Raw genomic sequence first — 23,319 nt, 5'->3', positions numbered from 1 at the left:
TTTGTAGCTCTTGAGATTCCAAATCCCCCACTCCGATATATTTAAAATACAGAAAAAGGGGGTTGGTGAGTTGGCTCATCAAGTAAAAGTGTTTATTTACTAGCAAGCTTAACAATCTGGGTTGGAGGCCTGGAGCTCACATGGTGGAGAGAACCATCTTCCTCAAACTGTCTGACTTACATTTCTTTTTCAAATAGACCGTGTGCACACGCACGCGCACGCACACACACACACACACACATTAAAAAGGAAAAGCTGAGTGTGGAGGCACATGCTTTTAATCCCAGCATTTAGGAGGCAGAAGCAAACAGACCACTATGAGTTTAAGCTCTAGGCTCGTCAAAGCTATACCATGAAATCCAGTCTCAGCTCTGCCCCCGACCAATAAAAAAAAGAACAAAAAAAATTAAGAATAAAAAAGATTTGTGCTATGCATAGGTGAATTCTTTCCTAGCATACTGTTTAGTTGAGGATGAATTTCTGATCCTCCTGCCTCTACTTCCCAAGCGCTGGGACTCTAGGCATGGCCCTCCACTATCCCTGACTCTTCTGAAAGATATGTGTATACGTAAACATATAGATATTAATAGACGTATTACATAGTTTTTACATAAATATATTTTAATTTTTATATTTATGTATATATAAATATAAAATCTTTAATTTAATTTTTAAAAAGGTTCTTTCTATGTAGCTATGGCTATCCTGGAACTTGTTGCGTTTAATCATCAGGCTGACCTTTGAACTCAGAGATCCGCCAGCCTCTGCCTCCCAAGTGCTGGGATTAAAGGCGTGCACCACCACACCTGGCTTGTTTTGTGGAGACACAAATGGTCTTTCTACATAGCTCTGACTGGTCTGGTATTCATTATACATCCCAGGTGGGTCTGGAACTCACAGCCATCCTACTGCCTCAGACATGTAAGTGTTGGGATTATAGATTTGTGTTGACTAGGTTTTCTAGAAAAGAGAAGCTTGGAGATAGCCAGCATTTCAGAAGATGTGTGGAGGAGTCTGCGTTGGGAGGGGGGCTTTTTTTAAATCTTTTTGTTTGTTTGTTTGCTTTTGTTTTTTTCGAGACAGGGTTTCTCTGTAGTTTTGGAGCCTGTCCTGGAACTTGCTCTTGTAGATCAGGCTGTCCTTGAACTCACAAAGATCCGCCTGCCTCTGCCTCCCGAGTGCTGGGATTAAAGGCGTGTGCCACCACCGCCTGGCTTTTTTTTAAATCTTTAAGCTTTTTAGATGAAACAGAAAAAACGACACCAAAGCGCGGAGCAGGGACCCCACTGAGATTGTCTGTAGCTGGATGTCACTCTACTTAAACTCTCAACACTTCCAGACCACACAAAATTAAAGTCGTTTTAGGAGGTCAAGAGCCAGGTGTGGTGGCCCACGCCTTTGATCCCAGCACGGGGGAGGCAGAGCCTGGCGGATCTCGGTGAGTTTTAGCGTGGCAGCAGCAGAATTTAAATCTCTATGGAAGGAATGTGGGTGGGAGAAGTGTAAATGAGGGAAGGATTTCATCTCAAGGGTGGGTTTCAAATCCTCCTAAATGAAGCTGAGCACTCGTCTATATATGTATTTTTTTTTCCTTTTGTGACAGGGTCAGTTTGGGTTGGAACTGGGATCTTGTCTACTTCAGCCTCCTGAATGCTGGGATAGAGGGGTGTACCACAGTGCTTAACTGACCGTAACTCTTGAAAAGGAATCTTTCTAAAAATAAGAGTTCTTCACGAGGAAAAAAAGTTTTGGCGGATTGTTGACAGCAGCGCCGAAGTTGGGACCCCGCCGCGCTTCGTGTGTGCTAGGTTAGTAATCTGCTTACCGAGCCTGGCCCAGGGCCGGCTTAGCGGGTTTTTTTGTTGTTTTAACAGTTTTGTTTTTTCTTTCTGAGACAAGAGTTTCATTCTATAGCCCTAGTTGGCCTGGAACTCCCCGTGTTGACCAGGGGGCCTTGAACTCGTCTGCCCGTCTCGGCGTACTCCATCTTGGGAGTAGGGAGTAAAGCCGTGGGCCAAGGTCCTTCCTGGTCCCTGGACCTTCTGGGTTGAGACAACGGGTGTGGAGCGTGTTTAGAGGCACGCGGAAGGCTTTTCATGAGAACCGCCGTCTTTAAGGGTTCCTGTAGTGTAGTTTCCCCTACACCTGTGGAACACCGAGCGAAGCTCACCCTCCACACCTGGGGTCAAACCGAAGGAAGATTCTAGGCAGCGGCCTGAATCTGAGGAGTCCCAAGGCCGAAGGGGCGGTATTCTGAAATCTGCACATCAATACCGCCTATCTCCAGGCCTTTGTTATGCACGGCATTGGCCTCCCCCACGCTTTTTCTTCGCTGAGAAAGGTGCTAGAGGAAAAAAAAATTGAGCTGGTATCAATCTGCTAAGCTCACAGACCAACGCTTCAAAGTAGGCACGCTGGAGGTGTGCCCCTGACATAGCCATCGGGCTCGGGCGTGTGGCTTAGAAATAGAGAGCTAGGCTTGCAGGGCGCAAGGATCAGCGTTGGACCCCCAGAAAACAAAAATACAACAACAACAACAAAACAAGCCTAACAGCCTGCCATCGACTTTTCAATCAAATTGGCTCGCTCATTCTAGAAAGCACCGTACTTGGGAGTTTGCAAACTTGCTCGGCGGAGGAGCCCAGGATTGGATCAGGTGGAGTCGAGCGCTCCCTCCCACCCCCGATTTCCAGCCCCCGCCCCCGGGGCTACCCTCCCCACCTGAAGGTGACCCAGGGGGCGGGGGCGGGCGGCAGGCCATCGAGCAGCCCGGCGCGCCGCCGCCGCCCGTTGGATTGGCTCGAGCCTCTCCCGCCAGGCCTGCCCGGCTCCCGCGCGCCGCTGGGCCCGCCCCCCGCCGCCATCTTTGTCGTGGAAGAGCGGGCGGCACGCGTGTGTAAATAGCGCGAGCCGGGAGCGGACGGCGGCCCGGGGCGGAGAGCGGCGGAGCGGACTTCCCGCGTGGGGTGAGGCGCGCGGGGGAGGCTCGGCCGGCGCTGCCTCTGCCCCCTCGCGGCCGCGCCGTCCTGAGACGCGGCGGCGGGAACCGGGTAGGCGGGCGGGCGGGCGGACGAGCGGGAGGGAGGGCGGCCTTGCGAGCGCGCGGCCCGGCGTGCAGGTGAGGGCGCCTCGCGAGCCGTGCCACCGGTCACCGGTGTCTTCCGGCCTCGTTTCAGGGTGGCCGAGATGACGGCCGCGGGTCGCAGCCCCCTGGAGCCGCTCCTGGAGACTTGGGAGGACCCCTCGGCGTCGCCCGGCGAGCAGACGGACGCCTACCTAACTCTGACCAGGTGAGGCCGCCCGGGGAGACCGAGCCGGGGCGGAGGACGCGGGGAGCCGTGGGGGGACGCGAGCGGGCAGCGCGGGGCGCCCCGGGCCATGCCTGCCAGGTGAAGAAGATGCGGGGCGCAGCGGCGGCGCCCTAGGGCTTCTTGGGGAGGCGCTTTTTTTTTTTTCCTTTTTTTGTTTGGTTTGCAAGCGGGAGCTTTGGGGGAAAGTTTGAGCTGGGAAGGAGTTTGAAGAGAGCCGCGCTTCTCCCGGCAGGCCCCGGACGCGGTGCGAAAGTTGGCGGCGGTCCGGGATGGTTTGCTGTAGTTAGGGGCAGGGGGTCCCCGCTGACGCCTTCTCGGGGTTAAGGGTACAGGTGCGCGAGCCTTCAAATCGCTCCCAGAATTGTTCACCCCCCCCCCCCGGACAGGGTTCCCCTGTGTCATAGCCTTGCCTGTCCCGGAGACCTGGTGTCCTCGAACTCTTGAGATCCTCCTGCCTCTGCCTCCCAGTGCAGAAATTAAAGGCATGCATCACATCTGCCCGTCTACTCCCTCCCCCCCCATAGCGCCAGGCACTTGGTTTTTTACTTTATTTGAAAGACTGTAGTGCAGAGATTTTCTAAAATTTTGCAAATGACCATAAAATTAGAAAATATGTGACTAGGGAAGGGGATTCCCATTTTCTTTTCTAATCTAAAACAGTCAAAAATTGAATAAATTGTGCAAGTTATCGCTTATTCCTTTTTTCTTTCTGGTTTTTCGAGACGGTTTCTCTGTAGCTTTGGAGCCTGTCCTGGAACTAGCTCTTGTAGCCCAGGCTGGCCTCGAACTAAGAGATCCGCCTGCTTCTGCCTGGGATTAAAGGCGTGCGCCACCACCACCTGGATCAAGTTACCACTTATTTTTGATTAGTTTACAATATGTTTTCTATAGACTCTAAAGCATTTTTAAGGAATTGATTTTTTTCCCCCAAGGGCTTGAAAGCAATCTTCAGAAACTTAAAAGTTCTTAATATTTGATGCCAGTGTTGAATGGCTAGAGGTGGTTGTGAGCCACCTGACGGGTGCTAGGAATTGAACGTGGGCCCTCTGCCAGAGTGATTTGTTCTTTTTTTTGTTTTGTTTTGTTTTTCGAGACAAGATTTCTCTGCAGCTTTGGTGCCTGTCCTGGAACTAGCTCTTGTAGACCAGGCTGGTCTCGAACTCAGAGATCCGCCTGCCTCTGCCTCCCAAGTGCTGGGATTAAAGGCGTGCACCACCATTGCCCGGCGAGTGATATGTTCTTAGCCACTGAATTGTCTCTTCATTCCTGAAAGTCATTTATTATTTATTTACTTACTTATTTATTCCTTTATTTATTTTTCTTTTTTGGTTGTTTTGAGACAGGGTTTCTCTGTAGCTTTGGCGCCTGTTCTGGAACTAGCTCTTGTAGATCAGGCTGGCCTCAAACTCTCAGAGATCCGCCTGCCTCTGCCACCTAGTGCTGAGATTAAAGGCTTGCGCCACCACTGCCTGGCTTCTGAAAGTAATTCTTAAAAGTGATTACAGTACTTTTCTGTTTGTCCTTTTTGCCTAAGTTTGTGTTCTGTTTCCTTTTAAAGTCGTATGACTGGACAAGAAGGAAAAGAAGTCATTGCAGAAATTGAGAAAAATCTTCCTCGGCTCTATACAGTTCTAAAGGTCTGTGTTTATTTTTGAATCTTTGGGATTCCAGGTGCAACTCCTGACTGTCTTTACAGTAAATGATTCTTCACTAGGGCTCTAGCATTACCCAGTGCATTTTTAACCCCGAATACACCATAGCAGCGGTTATATTAACAGGATTGCTCTCTCTTCTTTATTACGTATTGTTCACCAGGTACCGTTAATTACCTTCTGTGTTCTCTCACTTTAATTTCTGTACTCTAGGGCCTCTGGCATGCTAGTGAAGTGCTTTCTATGTACCATCAAGCTATACCCGCAGCAGGTCAGGAAACTGGTTTGTTTGCTGAAGTCTTCAGGACTGCTTGAATTCAAAGCCTAAACAGTTGTCGCAGATAAAATCTGTTTGCTTTTTTTCAAGTATACAAGTATGTTATCCGAAAATGGCAATTATACGTGTTTTTGGTGGAGCAAGGAAGTTTTTGAGACACTTTTCCAGTAAAGCCGTGGCCTTGAGCCAGGTAGTTAGGTGACAATCCTCCTGCCTCTGCCTCTCAAATATTAGGATTATAGGCTGGGACTAGCAAAATCCACAGTACATGTTAATTTGTTTTCATTCATGATCAATTTTTGATAATTATACCTGCTTGAAAAATTGTAAACACAAAAAGTTATAGTTAACTTGCTCCTTTTATTTAGTGGTAATAGTTACTATCGGGCAGTCTGTAGTCTTAGCCTCTCTTGACCACTTAGTGACTTCATGACATGCCGTCAACACTTTTTAACAAATACTTTGTTTTTAGAATGAAAATATTGAACTAAATATCCCAACCTTATTGAAATTATTACTATTTTTTTTGACAGGGTCTCTAGTCCAGGCTTGCCTTGGACTTCCTATATAGCTGAGGATGACCTTGAACTTCTGATCCTCCTGCCTCCCAAGTGCTGGGATTACAGGCATGTGCCACCACTTTGCATTTATGCAGTGCCGGGGATTGATCCCAGGGCTTTATGCATGCTAGACAAGTACTATACCAACTGAAAAGTACATCCCCAGCCCCAAATTTCTTCATATTTTTTTTAAACTTTAGGATTGAGATAAAATGCCTGATACATAGTAGATACTTGGGAATTGCTACACTGCAGCTGCTTCCCTCCTAGTCTTAGAGGAAGAAGGCATTGCTCCATTCTAAACCTAGGATGGCAACTTTTTTTTCATTTGAGACTTTGTTTACTCATTGTAGAGATACCATGCCCCCATTTGTTTCCTGTCTACTAATTTTAACATCTTTCATTTGTTGGCCTTTTCTTTGCTTTTGCATGAATATGTGGGAGATGTCATCTTTTTTAAAAAATGTTTTCAGTTGATTTAAAAAATTTTTTTAATACCTGCATGTATGTCTGTGTACCACACGTGTGCTATGACCATAGAAGCCAGAAGAGGGTATCAGAACCCCATGAATTGGAGTTAACAGGCAGGTTGTGAGCTGCCATGTGGGCACTGGGACCCAAATCAAGATCTACCAGAGTAACTGCTGAGCTATCATCTTTCCAACCCCTTCCAGTCGATCTTTGCCATACTTTGCCTGTTTTCACTTACTCCCAAAAGGTTGCCTGATGACTGATTGGATTAAAATGCATTGAATTTGGGTTGTAGTTGGATTTGATTCTAGAAACTGTTTCTCTGCTGTGAGTGTCATTTTGATTTTTGTAGGCTCACATTTCCAGCCAGAACTCAGAGTTGAGTAGTGCTGCTCTGCAAGCCTTGGGGTTTTGCTTATATAATCCCAAAATCACCTCAGGACTATCAGGTAGGTAAAATGATTATAGCTGTTAATATCTGTTAAGTTTAAAGTATAGTTTAATGCAGTTAAAGTACTGTTATTAATGGATTAATTTTATAATTTGTAGTTTTTTTTTCCCCATTTAGGAAGATATTTACTTGGTATGTATGTACCTACACTCAAGGTCAGAGAGCAACTTGGAGTAGTCCATCTACCAAGGGAGTTCTGGGATTGAATTTATTATCATTATGCTTGATGACAAGGGCCTTTCTGGCTTAGTCTTGGATTGGCCCCAAACTGTTTTTTAGTAGGGGACACACACACCCCTACTAAAAATTAAATATATAAAATCACATATCCTACAAAAAAATGTGTGTGTGCATATATGTATACATGCATACACGCGCACACATGCACACACACAGTTTTTCCCCCTTTTTGGTTCTTCAAAATAGAACCTTATTATGTCTCCTTATGTTACATAGCTCGGGTTGTCCTAGAACTTGCTCTCTAGACCAGACTGGCCTCGAACTCCACTCCTGAATGCTGGGATTAAAGTTGTGCATCATCACCACCCAGATAGAATATTTTTTTAAGTTTGAAATTAACAGTAATTTATCTGATTTATGTGTCAGGCATATTTCCTAAGGAACTTAATGAGATGAAGAGGTCTTCTATACTAGTGGTAAATGTTAGTTTTGAAGTGGTATTGAAAGTATAGAGCCTGATATTTTCCAGGTGTTAAGTAATTCTATTGCTTTATAGTCTGCAATTGGAAAGGAGACCTACAGCTTGGAAAAGAATTGAGAGGTGGGCAATAAGGATATCGTGAAGTTGTTAACATCTTCCCCCTCAGTGAAGTGTTGCAGTTTTTTCTCTTGTATAAGACTTGTTAGCATCTGAAGATGACAATAGTTGAGTTGTGTGAGATAAATAAAAGGTTTGCAGTCTGCTACTGTTTTCTTTACCGTCTTCTGCTTTAGTCAGGATTTTGTATTTTGACAAGAAGTGTGATATCTGTCTCTGCAGATTGTCCGATCATCATGTCACACATATAAGAAATTGGAATTTCTGATCCCCTCATCTGTCTTTGCTATTTTTATTATGTGTTTGAGATTTTAAAGATTTTTAAACTATGATACATAATTGAAATTAAAACTTGCTTGTTTTTCAGAGGCAAATATTCAACAACTGCTTGTAACTTTGAATGGTATCATTAAGAGTTCAGACAAAAATGTGTGTACCAGGGCACTGTGGGTATTATCTAAACAGACGTTTCCTACTGAAGCTATTAGCAAAATGGTGAGTACTGGGGCATCTGAATTATGTACTAATAATAATAAAACTGTTCTGGCTCATTTGATTCGTGTGTATTTGTTCTGTCGTTTAGGTATCCAGTATTATTGATTCATTGGAACTGCTACTAAGTAAAGGAGAGATACAGTCTGCTGTTGTTGATTTTGAAGCATTAAATGTTATTATAAGGTATGCAGTTCTTGTATAAATTAGAAGTTTTGCTTTGGGGGTTGTATATATGAAGATGAGATAGATATTAAACAATGGAGTTGGCAGTTTGCTACGAAGCCTAAGCCTGACAACCGGAGTTCAATCCCTAGAACCCATGTTTAAGGAGAGACCGATTCCTGCAAGTTCTCTGACCTCCAAGCACTCTGGATGTGTAGACATATATGCTAGTACATGTACACATACGCACACAGGAAAAAAATTAAAAGACTAAGGTTTAAAAAAACAAAGGTGAGTATCCTTTAGACCCACACCAAACAAGAGAAAGGTAATAAGATGAAAAAACATACTTGTAAGTTGCTGTTCTTATTTTTTACTCAAACAGTCTTGGCTATATTTCTGTTGGTAATACAGTTTGGTCCTAAAATTGTATGTAAAGGCTTTCAGAATCTTAGTGAGCTAGCCAGGAGCATTCTTGCACTTCGTCTCAGACATGCTTGCAGCACAGTTTACATAGTTTAATTTTCTAAGGTTTCTTTAGTTGTTCAGCTCTTTGCTTTGTGTTCTGGTGCTATATGACTGACTTGGTAGATTATGATCACCTTTAATAATGTTCAATTTGATAGTATAGTTATTTGTAATTACAATTCTTGGTTTGTACATACTACTGTGCTTTTGTGGAGGTTAGAGGACAAATGAGGGATTAAGTTCTTTTCTCCCACAGTGTGGGTTCCAGAGATCAAAGCTCAGGTCATCAGGCTTCCCAGCAAGCACCTTTACCCATTGAAGCTTTGACTTGGAAACAAAAGTTATCTAAGATGAAGATTGTGAAAAGTCTAGAAGTGTTGCTCCTGAAAGTCAGTGCTTTTTAAGCATGAGGTGCTAGCTTTAGTCACTAGTGCTGCAAGAAAAAGAACCATACTAATTCAAAAAGAGAATTCCGGGGCATATGCACATGGGCAATACAGATGTATGCAGGTACAATTTATTTCTCTGTATACACCTTTTGTATTTCTGTACAAATGCATACATTTGAGATGCATACATTTTGAAATAATTGGGCCGTTATCCTGTGTGATGCTCATTTTTCTGGTAATTTCTTTTGCAGTGTTAGGGAGTGATTTGAGCATTTTAGATAAATGCTCTACCGCTTAAATTGCTCAAACCAGATGTCCTTTTTCTTTTTTAAAAATTTAAGACAGCAGGGCAGTGGTGGCACACGCCTTTAATCCCAGCAGAGGCAGGCGGATCTCTGTGCGTTCAAGGGCAGCCTGGTCTACAAGAGCTAGTTTCAGGACTGGGTCCAAAGCAACAGAGAAACCTTGTCTTGATAAACAAAAAATAAATAAATTTGAGACATTTTCACTAAGTTGCCTAGGACTGGACTTAACACAGTGTAGTTCAGGTAGGCCTTGAACCTTGTGATCATAACCTCTTGAACAGTTGGATTTATAGGCCTGTATCATCTGGCTTTGCTTCTTTTTTTGTTTTGTTTTTTTTTTTCGAGACCACCACCCGGCCTGGCTTTGCTTCTTGATGATTTAACTTGACCTCATTTTTTTAAGTTTAGCTTAGTTATTGATTCTCTATTGCAGGCTAATTGAGCAAGCCCCAGTTCAAATGGGAGAAGAGTCTGTGAGGTGGGCCAAATTGGTCATACCATTAGTTGTTCACTCGGCACAAAAGGTCCATTTGCGGGGAGCCACTGCTTTGGAGATGGGGATGCCATTGCTGCTCCAGAAACAACAAGAAATAGCCTTAATTACAGAGCACCTTATGACTACTGTAAGTGTTGCCTTTTGTAAGTTTGCTGAATTCTGTATTAGTGGCTTTTACCTTGAGTTTAAAATTCAGCCTGAAATCAGCTACCAGGTGATAGTGGTGCATGCCTTTGATCCCAGCATTCTGGAGGCAGAGGCAGGTGGAGATCTGTGACTTCTAGGACAGCCTGGTGTACAGAGCTAGTTCCAGGACAGGCTCCAAAGAATCCCTGTTTCAAACAAAACAAAACAACAAATTCAGCCTGAATTATTATTGTAGTTACACCATGACTAAGGAGTTTATTTTTAAATCAAAACAAAGATTTAGACTCAATGGTAGATTGCTAGCTTAGCTTGCACAATGTCTTGTGTGCAGTCTTAAATATTAGATAAAATCAAATGTAGAAATGTTAACATTCAAATTACTCCTATAACAAGCGAAGTGTTTTAATTTAAAAGTCTAGATGTTTTATCACTTCTCTAGTGAATGATGAATATTAGTATAGCATCTTAGTAGATACACATTTAATGCTTGTAAGCACATGTAAAGAGTATTCAGGTTTTAAGTTCACCAACCTCTATTCTTTGCAACATCTGTTGAGCATTTGTTTTTGTGTGTGTTAAGGTGAATTGTTTAAGGCATTGTTAGTGGTACTGTGTAAACCTGTGAGGTTTATTTCCTACTGTAACAAAACAGATGAGACATAATAGTATAAAGAAAAGATTAGAATTAGACACGAGTAGAAATTAAACATAAGAATTGACTGTAAAATAATAATTATTAAGTATAATTAATAATAGTGTCAGCTCATTTTAGGTGAGAAAGTCATGAGTGCCAAGGGCCCCTTTGTTTGTGCACCCTATTGGTTTTCAAGGAATGTTGTGGGATTCTTTTCTTCAGTGGAAGAGAATGACAGATACAGAGCACCTAATCACAAAGGAATAGGACTTGAGGACTATTGTAAGTTGGTTTTTGTTTGGAGATAGGATCTCATTTTATAGGACTGGGTAAGTCCTGAGTGGCCTGGAGCTCAGGCTGGCCTTGAATTCAGACTTTCTGCCTCCTGAGTCTGGGATTAAAGGCATGTGTGACCAAGCCTGGTTTATTATTAGGTCTTGACTTTTCTGTGTATGTTTGTGTTTGCATGGATACAAGCATGAGAGGCCCAAAGGACAGTCTCTCTGGTGTTCTTCAGGCACAGTTCCTAACTCTCCCCCTTTTCTAATGACTATTTCACTGGCCTGGTACCTGATGGCCAGTGAGACTTTTGGGTCCTCTTTTTTAAGATTTATTATGTACACAGTGTTCAGCCTCCATGTATGCCTGCAGGCCTGAAGAGGGCGCCAGATCTCATTACAGATGGTTGTGAGCCACCATGTAGGTTGCTGGGAATTGAACTCAGGACCTCCGGAAGAGCAGTCAATGCTCTTAACCTCTTAGCCATCTTTCCAGCCCCCAATGGGTCCTCTTTTCTCTATCTTTCCAACTTTGGGATTTCAAACATGTACTAATTTTTTTTTTAAAACAAAGGTTCTGGGGATCAAATCTAGGTCCTCTTGCTTGTCTTGCAAGCCCTATACCAGCCCATGAAGTTTTTATTGGTACCATGATTTATATGGAATGCCACATGTTACTTATAGCTTTGATGTAATATTTAGAAGAATAAGCATAGACTCTCAAACACCAAGAAAGGAAAAATTAATAAGCCTGAGGGAGATTTCTTTAGGGTGCACATTTGGTTAATTGGTACCATGCATTTTTTAATCATAAACTTTATGGTGGCAGGAGTGTATGGCAGAGTATATGCTGCTTCTCACAGTGTGCGACACACACCTGTAATCCCTGAATTTGAAAGGCATTGATAAGAAGGATCTCTGTGAGTTGAAGTTGGTTTTCATAGCATGTAGGAGGAGTTTTCTGTCCTGCCAGCTAGCTCCCAAATCATGACGTGAAGATTTATTATTAATTATGAAAGCTTGGCCAATAGCTTAGGCTTGTTTCTAACTAGCTCTTACAGCTTAAATTAACCCATTTCTACTTATATATTGCCTCGTGGCTTTTACCTCTCCTCCTGCCTTACTTCCTCTGCATCTGGCTTGTGATACCCTTTATTCTTCCCAGTATCCTCTGTGCCCTGAAAATCCTGCCTAGTGATTGGAATTCAGCTTTTTATTAAACCAATCTGAGTGATACATCTTCACAGTGTACAAAAATTATTCCACCACAATAGAAAGTAATAGGTGATCCACAGCAGTATAGTGGGACTTCATCTTGAGAAAAAAATCAAAACTAAAAATCATAAAATAGTGTACTGGAAGCAGAGAATTAGAAGGAGCCATGGAAAGATCCCTTAAGACTTTCACTAATGTGCTTTCTCCACATAGGCTAGTTTTTATTACTAATTCTCCACATAGACCAATCTATACATTTGAGTGAAAACTTCTTTTTTAAATTTGCTTTTCAGATTTATTCTGTGTATATTGTGAGTGCTAGGATATACATGCTTGGGTGCAAGGATACATGTTCGGGTGCACAGAGGATCAGCGGATAGTTTTTACTTTTGGAGACAGTCTCAATATGAAATTCACTGTGTAGACCAGATATACCTTGAATTTACAGAGATCAGCTTGCCTATGCCTCCTGAGTAATGGAATTAAAGACATGTGCCACCATGCCCAATAAGAGGGCAAATTGGGTGTCTCATTGGTAGGCTTGCAGATGGTAAGGTTTGAGCAGTAAAGTGCCTTTACCCACTGAGCTGTCTCATAGGCTCTTGAGCTTTTAGACATCTTACTATGAAGCTCTTAGTGTAAGAAGATCACTATAGTATCATTTGAATTCTAGTTAATGATGTGCCTAATAAAGATAATGTGGATGGTCAGATGAACATGAAACTGGTATTTGTAGAACTAGGTGCTTTTTCTTTAACTATGAGCTTCTTCACATTGCTTATATGCTTCAGTTTTTGCTTTCTGTGGAAAAAGTGTATGTTTACATTTGGAAAGGTTATTTGGCTCAATAAATTAATGCTTGAAAATTTTTTAGACTTGTCGATATTTTTCTTTTTGAAGTATTGATGTTTTACTTTTATTTACAGAAATTAATCTCAGAACTCCAAAAGCTATTTATGAGTAAAAATGAGACTTATGTATTAAAGTTGTGGCCTTTGTTTGTCAAACTTCTTGGAAAGGTAAGTGCTACAGATAAAGAACTAGTTGATATTTTCATAATTTGAATTTGCCAGAATTTTTACTTTTTAAGAGTATCCCACACTCAGGCTGCTCTGGAGCTCACCACTCACCACCACAGCACAAGCCCAGGACACCACTGTGCCCAGCTTATGTGTGGGTGTGCATGCTTATGTGAACTGATGCACATTAACGTCCACATGCATGTGGAGGCCAGAACTCAACTTCAGGTGGTGCTCATTAAGTGCCATCTACCTTTTTTTAAAAAAATAACTCTTTGTTACATTTATTTGTGAAATGTGAGAAAAGACACCCATCAAGACTCATTGGGACTCCTTGGGGGAGTTGTTCACCCCACTGAACTCAGGGTGGCAGATCCACCTGCCTCTCTGCTGGTGTTAAAGGCATCTGCTACTATCTGCCTAACCTCTGTCTTTGAGGCAGGCTTCTTTCTAGCAATGGGATTACAAGTCTTTGCCACCATGTCCAGCCTTAAACAGCATGTGTGGTGTATGTTATATGTACGTGCACGTCGGTGTGTACGTGGAGGTCAAGGCAACTTTGTGACGTTTTTCTTTCCACCACTTGAGATTAAGCTCAGGTTTTCAGGTTTTTGTGCTGAGCCTTCTCGGGGGCCTTTCTGTTCAGGGTGGTGGTTTTTTTTTTTTTTTTTGAGACGTGCTCTTATTTAGTCCTGGCTAGGCTAGAGCTCTGTTCCTCAGAATGACCTTGAAGGCAGATTTGCCTGACTCTGCCTTCTAAATTCAACCACATCCAGCTGCCTAGCTTTTGAACCTGGGTTCTGAGGATTGATTTAATTTGGGTCCTCATCAATGCACAAGCACTTTATTGAACAAGCTGTTTCCCCTATACCTTCAGCTTGTTTTTAATTTGCTTAAAACATCCTCGTTACTCATGTTAAAGGTCTTTTATGTTGTAAGCAATGTGACCTCTGTTTACTGATTATGAGCCAAGAACATGTATCAAGTGAATAAATGAATTATTTTGATGTGTTTTCTCTTTTAGACCTTGCACCGAAGTGGGAGTTTCATCAATTCTTTGTTACAGCTGGAAGAACTGGGCTTCCGTAGTGGAACACCCATGATTAAAAAGATAGCTTTCATTGCTTGGAAAAGCTTAATAGATAATTTTGCTTTAAACCCAGGTATGTAAATAGTTTTAAATTCTTTCTTCTTTGTTTTTGGTCCAGCTGTACTGAGTTTGTTAAAGTGAGAAGTTTATTCTCACTTATTTTGGTTCAGTAATTTTTTTACTTTATCCATATTTTCTTTTAAGATATACTTTGTAGTGCAAAAAGACTCAAGTTGTTAATGCAGCCTTTGAGTTCCATCCATGTGAGAACAGAAACATTAGCATTAACAAAACTAGAAGTCTGGTGGTATTTGCTGATAAGACTTGGACCTCAACTCCCTGGCAACTTTGAACAGGTAACATTGTAATTATTAACCATTAACTTAAATTCATGTGTCTTTGTAGTTCGTTGTTTTTTGTTATAGGGTCTTAATTTTGTAGCTCTTCGCTGGGCTGGAACTCTCTATGTAGATCAAGCTGGCCTCAGAGTATACCTACCTGCCTCTGTTTCCTGAGTGCTGCAATTAGAAGTATTCACCAGCATGCCTGACATGTGTCCTTAAATTCTAACCATTCTAATTTCAGAAGTGTTTGTTTGTTAGGTATCAATATTTTAAAGGTCTTTTATTCTTTATAAAAACTTCAGTGTGTTTTTTTCATGTGCAGTATTCTCCAGAGGCCTAAGATGGAGTACCCATAAACCTTTAGTCAGCAAACGCCAGCATACCAATGTAGAACATTTGTTTAAAAATTTAAGAATTATCTCATTAGTTCTATGTATGGGTGTTTTGCCTACATACTGTAGCGTGTTTGTACCCTCTGATGCCAGAAGAAGCTTCAGATCCTTGAACAGGGGTTATCAGGGTGTGAGTTATACGGATGTGGGGAATCTAACTTAGGTCCTGGAAGAGCAGCCAGTGCTTCATTGCCTAAAGAACTCCAGCGTTTTATGTGTGAGTGTTTTGCCTGCATGTATGTCTACATCTCAGAGGTGACTAGAAAAGTATTTGTTGAATCTCTGGGATTGGAATTAAAGATAAGTACTATGTGGGCACTAGGGTCAAACCCAGGTCATCTTGAATAGCAACAAGTACTTTTAACTGTGAGCTGTCTCTCCCCAGCTTATTTATAAGTGTTTAGCAGTCATCTAATCACCATTAATGAAATACCAAGTGCTATATGCCACAAGGTTAGGAGAAATAAAAATCCTAAATTTTTTTTTCCTTTTTCTAGATGACATAGTTTCAAGCAGTCGTTTAATTTATTTACTGACACTAAACACTAAATTTAATTTGGTCTAAGCCTATTGTATGCAATTCTATTGTTGGTTTGTGATTAAAAACCTTAAAAATTTCACTTGTAGATCTGTTCTATATTTCTTACATTCTAAGTAAACAATGTTAAGCAGAAACTGCATTCTTGGAAGGTGCCTTTGCCCCCATTGGTACCTTTTATTATTATTATTATTATTTTTTGTTGTTTTTGTTTTTGGTTTTTCGAGACAGGGTTTCTCTGTGGCTTTGGAGCCTGACCTGGAACTAGCTTGTGTAGGCCAGGGTGGCCTCGAACTCACAGAAATCTGTCTGCCTCTGCCTCCTGAGTGCTGGGATTAAAGGCGTGCGCCACCACCCGGCCCATTTTAGTTTTTAATGTATAAAAGTAGCCAATAAAATTCAGTACAGGTTTGAATACTTGTTGTCTAAATAAAATGCTTTGAACTAGAATGTATTGTATATTTTTAGATCTTAGTAATCTTTCATCTAAAGAATTTGTTTAAGATTTTAAGTGTATGAGAGTTTGCCTGTATATATGTCTGTGTACCATGTTCTTACCTGGTGACCATGGAAGTCAGAAGAGAGCATTAGGTCCTCTGAACCTAGATGGTTCTGGCTCCATGTGATTTCTCGGAACTGAACCCAGATCTGTAAGAACAACAAATACTCTTAGAAATACTCTTTCTAAGCGAAGCTTTTGAATATTTGGCTATTTATTAGGGATAGGACCCAAGTTTAACCATGAAATTTGTTTATCTTAAATTATAGTATATATAGAATGGTACATGGCAACTTTATTTTGCTGCCTCTTCCATGAGACTGGTCATGTTTAGATTTAAAAACAGTTTTGTGTTTAGAACGTAGAAGATCTTAAATTTTTAATTTTTAATTGACCTGATCTGTCTCCATATCAGGAGAAATTAAGATTGCTTCTTGAGAAAATATATATCTTGCTGGTTGGTGACACATTCCTTTAGCACTTAGGAGGCAGAGGCAGGTGGATCTCTGAGTTGAAGGTCATCCTGGTCTGCAGAGTGAGATCCGGGCACGCAGGACTGCACAGTGAAACACTGCCTCAAAAACACATCACTTGTAAACCTTTACAAACTTGACAGTGAAACTACTGCTGTTTTGTCTTTTTTTCTGTTAGGTTTGTGTGCCTTTGATTCAGAGTACAATAAGTGTTGATAGTATTGCTTCACCGCAAGGCAGTTCATCTCGAGGGTCTACGTCTCCTGGCTTAAGTCCACTGACTCCTGGACATAAAGGTGAGAGGAAGAGATTTCCTTCCTTTTCTTTTGAAAAGTCTTTGAAGGAGTGGTTGCACTTTCATCTGGAGTCCTTTAAGCAAAAAGTTCTTTTTCTTTTTATTTTTTTTTTGAGACGGGATCTCCTATAACTTAGCCCTGTCTCAGGACATGCTGAGGCTAGTCCTGAATTGATTCAGGACTACGTCTACCTTTCAAATATTGGAATCAGAGGCCGTACCTCTAATGCATTCTTATCTATGCTCTTTGTTACTGATTGTTAGTCATTTTGCTACTGATTTTGCAACTTTTAATTGGATTACTTGGGTGATTGGAAAATATTTTTTTTTTTCGGTTTTCTTTTTATCTTTGTATATAGCCCAGATTTGAATTCTTCCCCCCTATTATTTAAGACTGACTAGAGCTCTTTGTGTTTTGAGACATGCTCTCACTATGTGATTCTGGCTAGCCTGGAACCCACTGTGTTGACCAAGCTGGCTTTGAACTGACAAAAGTCCTCCTGCAGTTGTTGGGATTGCAAAGGTGTACAGTCAGACCTAGCTCATTTCATGCTGCACGAATTGATTGCCAATAAACAACTAGGAATGACCAAGAAAGTAGCAAAAACTTACTTGCTTGCATTGAAAATGGGTCTTAAAATATACTTAAAACGGCATTGGAAAGTAATTGTCTTTAATATATGTCATTCTTGATTTTCTATTCAAGTTTCAGAAAGGCCTGAATATTAATTTCAGGGTGTCTGTCATTTCTGAAGGTACATTGTATCGCTAGGAAGTATAACTTGAGTGATTTTGTCTTTGTTTTAAAGGAGTTCCTGCAACGCCACGCATGAATCCGAGTTCAAATATAGGTGGAATGGCTTCAATCCCTTCCATTCAGCTTTTGGGACTGGAAATGATGCTTCATTTTTTGTTGGGTCCAGAAGTCTTGAATTTTGCTAAGCAACACAAGCTTGTATTAAGCTTAGGTATTTGTTTTGGAAATAATTTCATGTTTTTGAAATAATCTAAAACTTACTGTGGTGGATGGAGGAGAGGCCTCTTTCACAACAACTTAATAGTGATATTGTTGAGTGAAATAAGTATAAATTTAAGTGAAAGCATTTTTTAGATAATTGTTTTGGAAAATTTTGTTTAATAAATCTTTGACTTGTCTTATTTTTCCCTTTAGAGCCACTGGAGCACCCACTAATCAGCAGCCCTTCTTTCTTCTCTAAGCATGCGCATACACTTATCACTGCTGTTCACGATAGCTTTGTTGCAGTTGGAAAAGATGCTTCAGGTAAGTTTAGGATTTTTTTTTCCATACAGGGTTTCTCTATTGTAGTTTTTGGTGCCTATCCTGCATAGCTCTTGTAGACCAGGTTGGCCTCGAACTCAGAGATCCACTTGCCTTGGCCTCCCGAGAACCGCGATTAAAGGCGTGCGCAACCATCGCCCAGCATAAGTTTAGGACATTTTAAACTCAAAAAAGTCTTTTTTTTAAAACTATTTATGTGTTCCCATGTGTTTGGCCCTACATGTGCGACAGCACATGGGGATGTCAGAAAAACTTTTTAGTACTCAAGTTCTTCACCATGTGGATCCTGGGAATTTAGGCTCTCAGTTGGAAGCAGGAACCTTTACCCATTGAGCCATCTTCCCACCCCTTTAAAGCGGGGGAAAAATATTCCTGAGTTTTGGTGGGACATACCTTTACATCACAGCACTCAGAAGGTGGATGGAGGTGGTAGGTATTGAGTTCAAGGCCAGCCTGGGCTACAGAGCCAGTTCCAGGGAAAGCAAGGGCTACACAATGAAATCCTGTCTTAAATAACAAACAAAGCTAAAAATTTATTTGTGCACCAAAAAGTTTGTATTTTTTCCTTGAAGTAACTTGTAACTGGCTGACAGACAGCACTGGGGAGGGAGAGGCAGGCTAGTCTGTGATATTTGCCTGCATTGTCTATCTAGCATGTTTTAGACACCCAAGACTACATAGGAAAAGAAAATAGTTGGATTGTACTAAGAGATAGATAATGCATAATAGAGGTGGTAAGACAGGAAGACTGCCAAAAGTTTGATGCCTCCCTAGGCAACAAAGATACTATGCTTCAAAATGAGTATGATGGCAAACATGATCTGAGCTTTGGAGAAGCTGAGAAAAATGGGTCACTCATTTAAGGTTGACCCAATTTTCAACATAGAGCCTGTCACCCAAAAATAAGTAGGTAAAATAAAGCATATTACTATGCTTTATTTTACAAAGTATGCATGTGTGTGTGTATTAAGGCTTTGCCACGGCACATGTGTGATAGACAGGACAACTTGGAAGTTCTTTCCTTCCACTAATGTCGGTTGTGTCTCAGGATTAAACACAGGGTATCAGAGTTGGCAAAAGTGCCTGCTGAGACATTTTGTTTTGGTTCTTTTTATTTATTTTGTATTTAATAAAAGGTGTAGCTATGGAGTCTAGACTGGGGAAATTTGTATTCTTTGGAAAACATCTGACCTGAAACCAGTGGTAGTCCTCTTGTCTCTGTTTGTTTTGTTTGTTTTTGTTTGTTTTTTGAGACAGGGTTTCTCTGCAGCTTGAGCCTGTCCTGGAACTAGCTTTTGTAGACCAGGTTGGTCTCGCCTGCCTCTGCCTCTGCCTCCTGAGCTCCCGAGTGCTGGGATTAAAGGTGCTTCACCACCGCCTGGCTTGGCTCTGACTCTAAGTGCAAGAAATAAGTTTGTACACCGGGCGTGACTTTTACCATTTAAATCATTGTTTTCCTTTTTGCAGAAGTGATGGGCATTCAACGTAGAAAATACAAATAAAAGTGAAAACATTTATTCTTTGTTATAGGACAGGCCCATTGTTAACATGTTGTCTTTTTAAAAGCTTAATTTCTATAAAGAAAGATTGAAATGATGGTTTTATAAATATAAGTAAATAGTCAAATTCTCAATTTGCTATTAGTATAAGGAACCACAGAATAGGTTTTGCTTTCTTGTTTTCTTAGAGTTATTTTATATATACAAATATTTTGCCTGTGTATGTGTACTAGTGCCTGGTGCTGAAGGAGCTTAGAAGAGGACATCAGATTCCTTGAAACTGGAGTTAGAGATGGGTTACTAGGAACTGAACCTTATCTTAAAAAGTTTCGTTTCCTTGACAGATGCTGTAGTTAGTGCTATCTGGAAGGAGCTAATTAGTTTGGTGAAGTCAGTTACTGAGTCAGGTAAGTACTATTACATTGCTAAGTAACCTTCACAGCAGAAAATGCAGCGCTTCACTTGCCAGGGTAAACCTTATTTGTACTGTTTCTGAAATTAATCTTTTAATCCTTTAACAAGTTACTTAAATTGTTTAATTAAAATAAAATTTTCATAGCTCTTAGTAGGTATACTCACCTAAAACATGTTTGGAATTATAGCCGTTCTTTTATTCTTTCATAGGAAACAGAAAAGAAAGATCAGGTTCTGAAGTTTTGACTCTCCTACTAAAATCTTTGGAAAACATAGTGAAGTCAGAAGTATTTCCTGTATCAAAAACACTGGTAAATATATTTATAAATTGCCTTAAAGTCTAATTTTGTGATTCAGTTTATATTGATACTTGTTCAGTTAATGTTTGGCACAGACCTATAATACTAAATATTGACTAGTAATTTAACTGAATGTATTGTAGCTGCCATTCAAATGTCACTTGAAACCTGCATAGTAAATTAGCTGTAGCAGCAGCAGCTACAGACATCTACAGTGTTGTTAAAGGAAGACGTGCAACTTAAACTGAACAATTAATGTTTATGGTGGTTGGTCGGTAACAATAGTAAACTGTCAGTTTTTAAATATGCTTTAAAAACTTCAATAGTAAGAATGAAAAAATAAGTTGGAAAAAATAACGTAGGTTTTATAATAGTGTAAAAAATAACATCGTTTAATACACTGCTGGTGTAGCATAGTAGATGGTATCAAGGACTCTAGAACAAATTAAGTTGAATCTTTGTCTATCTAAGGGAATTTGAACAATAATTGCCTTGCTTACTTGGCCTATCAGTTCTGAATTTGTATTTGTAAAAAGTGTAGTTAGTAGTTTAAATAGTTAAATGAGTTTATGTTTACAAAGCATTCTGGACAAGGCACAAATTAAATATTGTTAGCTTTAGTGTATTTCCAAATTTTGCTAAAAATGTCTTTGCTAAGGTAACTATTAATGACACTTAACACGTTGTAGTTCATATTCTTACAAGCACAGGAAGACCTGGGGAACAGTTTGGGAGACTCTAGTGTATTTGGATTTATAATCTGAGAATTGTAGTTAACAAGCTGTTTAAATAGACTTTCTAGGCCTGTTTGGTGTATATGTGATTGCAGTTTATTTTTGTTTTTTTTGAGACAGGGTTTGTATGTGTAGCTTTAGAGCCTGTCCTGGAATTCGCTCTGTAGACCAGGCTGTCCTCGAACTCACAGAGATTTACCTTCCTCTGCCTTCTGAGTGTTGGTATTAAAGGCGAGCACCACCACTACCACCTGACTTGCAGAGTTTCTTATAACAATGAACTACTATGAAGGTCCAATTCTAGAAAAATAGTTAAATTTTGAATATTTGTTCATATACTGGCTTTTTATACTAATAAAAAAAACTTGTAAAAGTAGGTCTTTGATATTTTCTCTTTGAACATTTGAAATAATGTAAACATTATACACAAGTCTGAATATACTGTAATGAAAAATGTAAGCATACACAATAGTCTATGAATATACTGTAATGAATCACAATGTAAATATATATTATATATATTAGGAATATACTATGATGAATTACAAGTGATTATTACTTAAGTTAGAAACATAGATGATGTAAAGTTTTTACTGAGGAACAGGTTTTTATGGCTAACTATTGTAAAATTTTTCTTTTAGGTTCTCATGGAAATTACAGTTAAAGAACTTCCTCAGAAAGTATTAGGTTCACCAGCATATCAGGTTGCTAATATGGATATTCTTAATGCAAGTATCTTAAATGTAGTGTAGTGATATGATAAAGATTGGCAAAACAAAAATTCCTTTAGATTTCTTAAATGACAATTGAATTTGGTTACGTTTAAAACCTTGTATGTAGAATGATAGATTGCTGTGAAAATTAAAGATGGTACTGGGCCAGTAGATGACCTTTGTTCTTCCCTGGGTTCATTAGTGCACTCGACAGAATGTTTTCTGTTTGTTACTACTAAAGTATTTGAAAGCTTAGTAATATTAGCTTAGTAGTGTGAAATATACTTTGTTGTTTGAAACACAGGTATTCTGAGTCCAGCAAGTTCTAGGGTGTGTCATCTGATGCCTCACCATCTTTGATTTCTCATGGGAGAACTATAATCAAATAGAATTTGATTTGTTTTTTTTTTTTAAATTTTTCTTTATTCATTTAATTTTATTAGTGTCTTTGTGCCTCAGTAATGTGAAATGAGATGCCAAGAGAAGGTTGTGATCCACCTAATTTGGGTACTGGGAACTGAAGCCTGGTCCTTTTGTAAGAGCAGAACACTCTTAACTACGGAGCTATCTCTTTTTCAAAAGAAAAAAATTAAGACTGTGTCTTTTTAGCCCTAGTTGGCCTTGGGCTTGCTCTGTAAACCAGGCTTGCTTCTAAATCTCAAGCTCATACATAGTGCTATCGTCATACCTGGCTTGTTTTGTTTTGAAGAGAGTCTCATTAGGTATCCCACACTAGCCTTGAACTCAAGATTCTTCCTCTTCAATCTACTGGCTGCTATAGTTAAAAGTGTGTGCCGTTATGTCTTGCACTGTGTAGTTTTTAAAATAAACTGCTGTTTCCATCATACTCTAAGTAAGGCTAAACGTTTTCATTCTAAAATAAATCATAATAAATGCTTGTAGGAAACAAACTTTTTTTTACTGGGAATTGTGACTTTGTTTTCTTTTCAGGGAACTCCAGCTTTGTTCCTAATCCAGTTAATTTTTAACAACAATATTTTAGAATGTGGTGTTGCAGATGAAAAGTAAGTTTGCACCTTGTTTTTTAAGTCCTGTCACGGTTGCAAGAGTACCAATCTCGATGGCCTGGAAAGAGACAGACTTGAACTGATTTCTCCTTTCTCCACTTACTAATTTCTAGGATAAAAGTGTTTATCACTGGCCTTTTTGTTTTTCACTGTTTTTATTTAGACCGTGTTTTTATTTAGCATCGTGTTTAACCTGGCTATGTAGAACAGGCTGTGCTTGTGCTCAGGTCTCCCTGTCTCTGCTGGGATTAAACTGTACAACTAATTCTGTCCTATGCCTTATTTTTCCCTCTTCCTTTTTCATGAAAGATGATTATAAAATGAGATTAAAATTTGGTTATAGAATTAAAATTAAAATTATTTAAGCATCCTATCTATAAACAGCCAAAGTTGGCCTCAAACTTGTGGCAGTTCTGCCTCCACCTCCTAATTGCTAGGTTACAGATAACCCACTAAACTCAGTTGGTCATTTTGTGTTTTGTGATGTGGCTTTGTAGCCCAGGACCATCTTAATTGTAGATCTTTTAGTGTCTGATTCCCCAGTGCTGGGGTTTGTCACCCGGTCTTGTGTTAAAGATATTTGTGTGTGTGTG

The 23,319-nt window shown here is 40.2% G+C and overlaps 1 protein-coding gene across 3 annotated transcripts in view; it reads left to right on the top strand.

Annotated features, from left to right (window-relative positions):
- The first annotated feature begins 2,917 nt into the window (after positions 1 to 2,917).
- Positions 2,918 to 23,319, top strand: part of Rif1 (replication timing regulatory factor 1) — a 51,407-nt gene continuing 31,005 nt past the window's right edge. The window contains exons 1-17 of one of the 3 annotated variants that reach the window (XM_038336550.1): positions 2,918 to 3,050; positions 3,177 to 3,290; positions 4,870 to 4,948; positions 6,624 to 6,720; positions 7,868 to 7,995; positions 8,084 to 8,178; positions 9,753 to 9,942; positions 13,016 to 13,108; positions 14,133 to 14,271; positions 14,403 to 14,554; positions 16,623 to 16,740; positions 17,552 to 17,707; positions 17,911 to 18,021; positions 19,883 to 19,945; positions 20,163 to 20,263; positions 21,627 to 21,713; positions 22,650 to 22,723. In XM_038336550.1, coding sequence (XP_038192478.1) covers positions 3,187 to 3,290; positions 4,870 to 4,948; positions 6,624 to 6,720; positions 7,868 to 7,995; positions 8,084 to 8,178; positions 9,753 to 9,942; positions 13,016 to 13,108; positions 14,133 to 14,271; positions 14,403 to 14,554; positions 16,623 to 16,740; positions 17,552 to 17,707; positions 17,911 to 18,021; positions 19,883 to 19,945; positions 20,163 to 20,263; positions 21,627 to 21,713; positions 22,650 to 22,723 — 1,787 coding nt within the window. In that variant the 5' untranslated portion in view covers positions 2,918 to 3,050; positions 3,177 to 3,186. Of the gene's footprint in view, positions 3,051 to 3,176; positions 3,291 to 4,869; positions 4,949 to 6,623; positions 6,721 to 7,867; positions 7,996 to 8,083; positions 8,179 to 9,752; positions 9,943 to 13,015; positions 13,109 to 14,132; positions 14,272 to 14,402; positions 14,555 to 16,622; positions 16,741 to 17,548; positions 17,708 to 17,910; positions 18,022 to 19,882; positions 19,946 to 20,162; positions 20,264 to 21,626; positions 21,714 to 22,649; positions 22,724 to 23,319 lie in introns of all 3 variants that reach the window. The other 2 variants (XM_038336551.1, XM_038336548.1) reach the window with 2 other exon arrangements.

The sequence above is a fragment of the Arvicola amphibius genome, chromosome 7, assembly GCF_903992535.2.
Source record: "Arvicola amphibius chromosome 7, mArvAmp1.2, whole genome shotgun sequence".
NCBI classification, from domain to species: domain Eukaryota; kingdom Metazoa; phylum Chordata; class Mammalia; order Rodentia; family Cricetidae; genus Arvicola; species Arvicola amphibius.
Note: the sequence above shows the minus strand (reverse complement) of the source record. Positions and strands in the feature narration are given on the sequence as shown.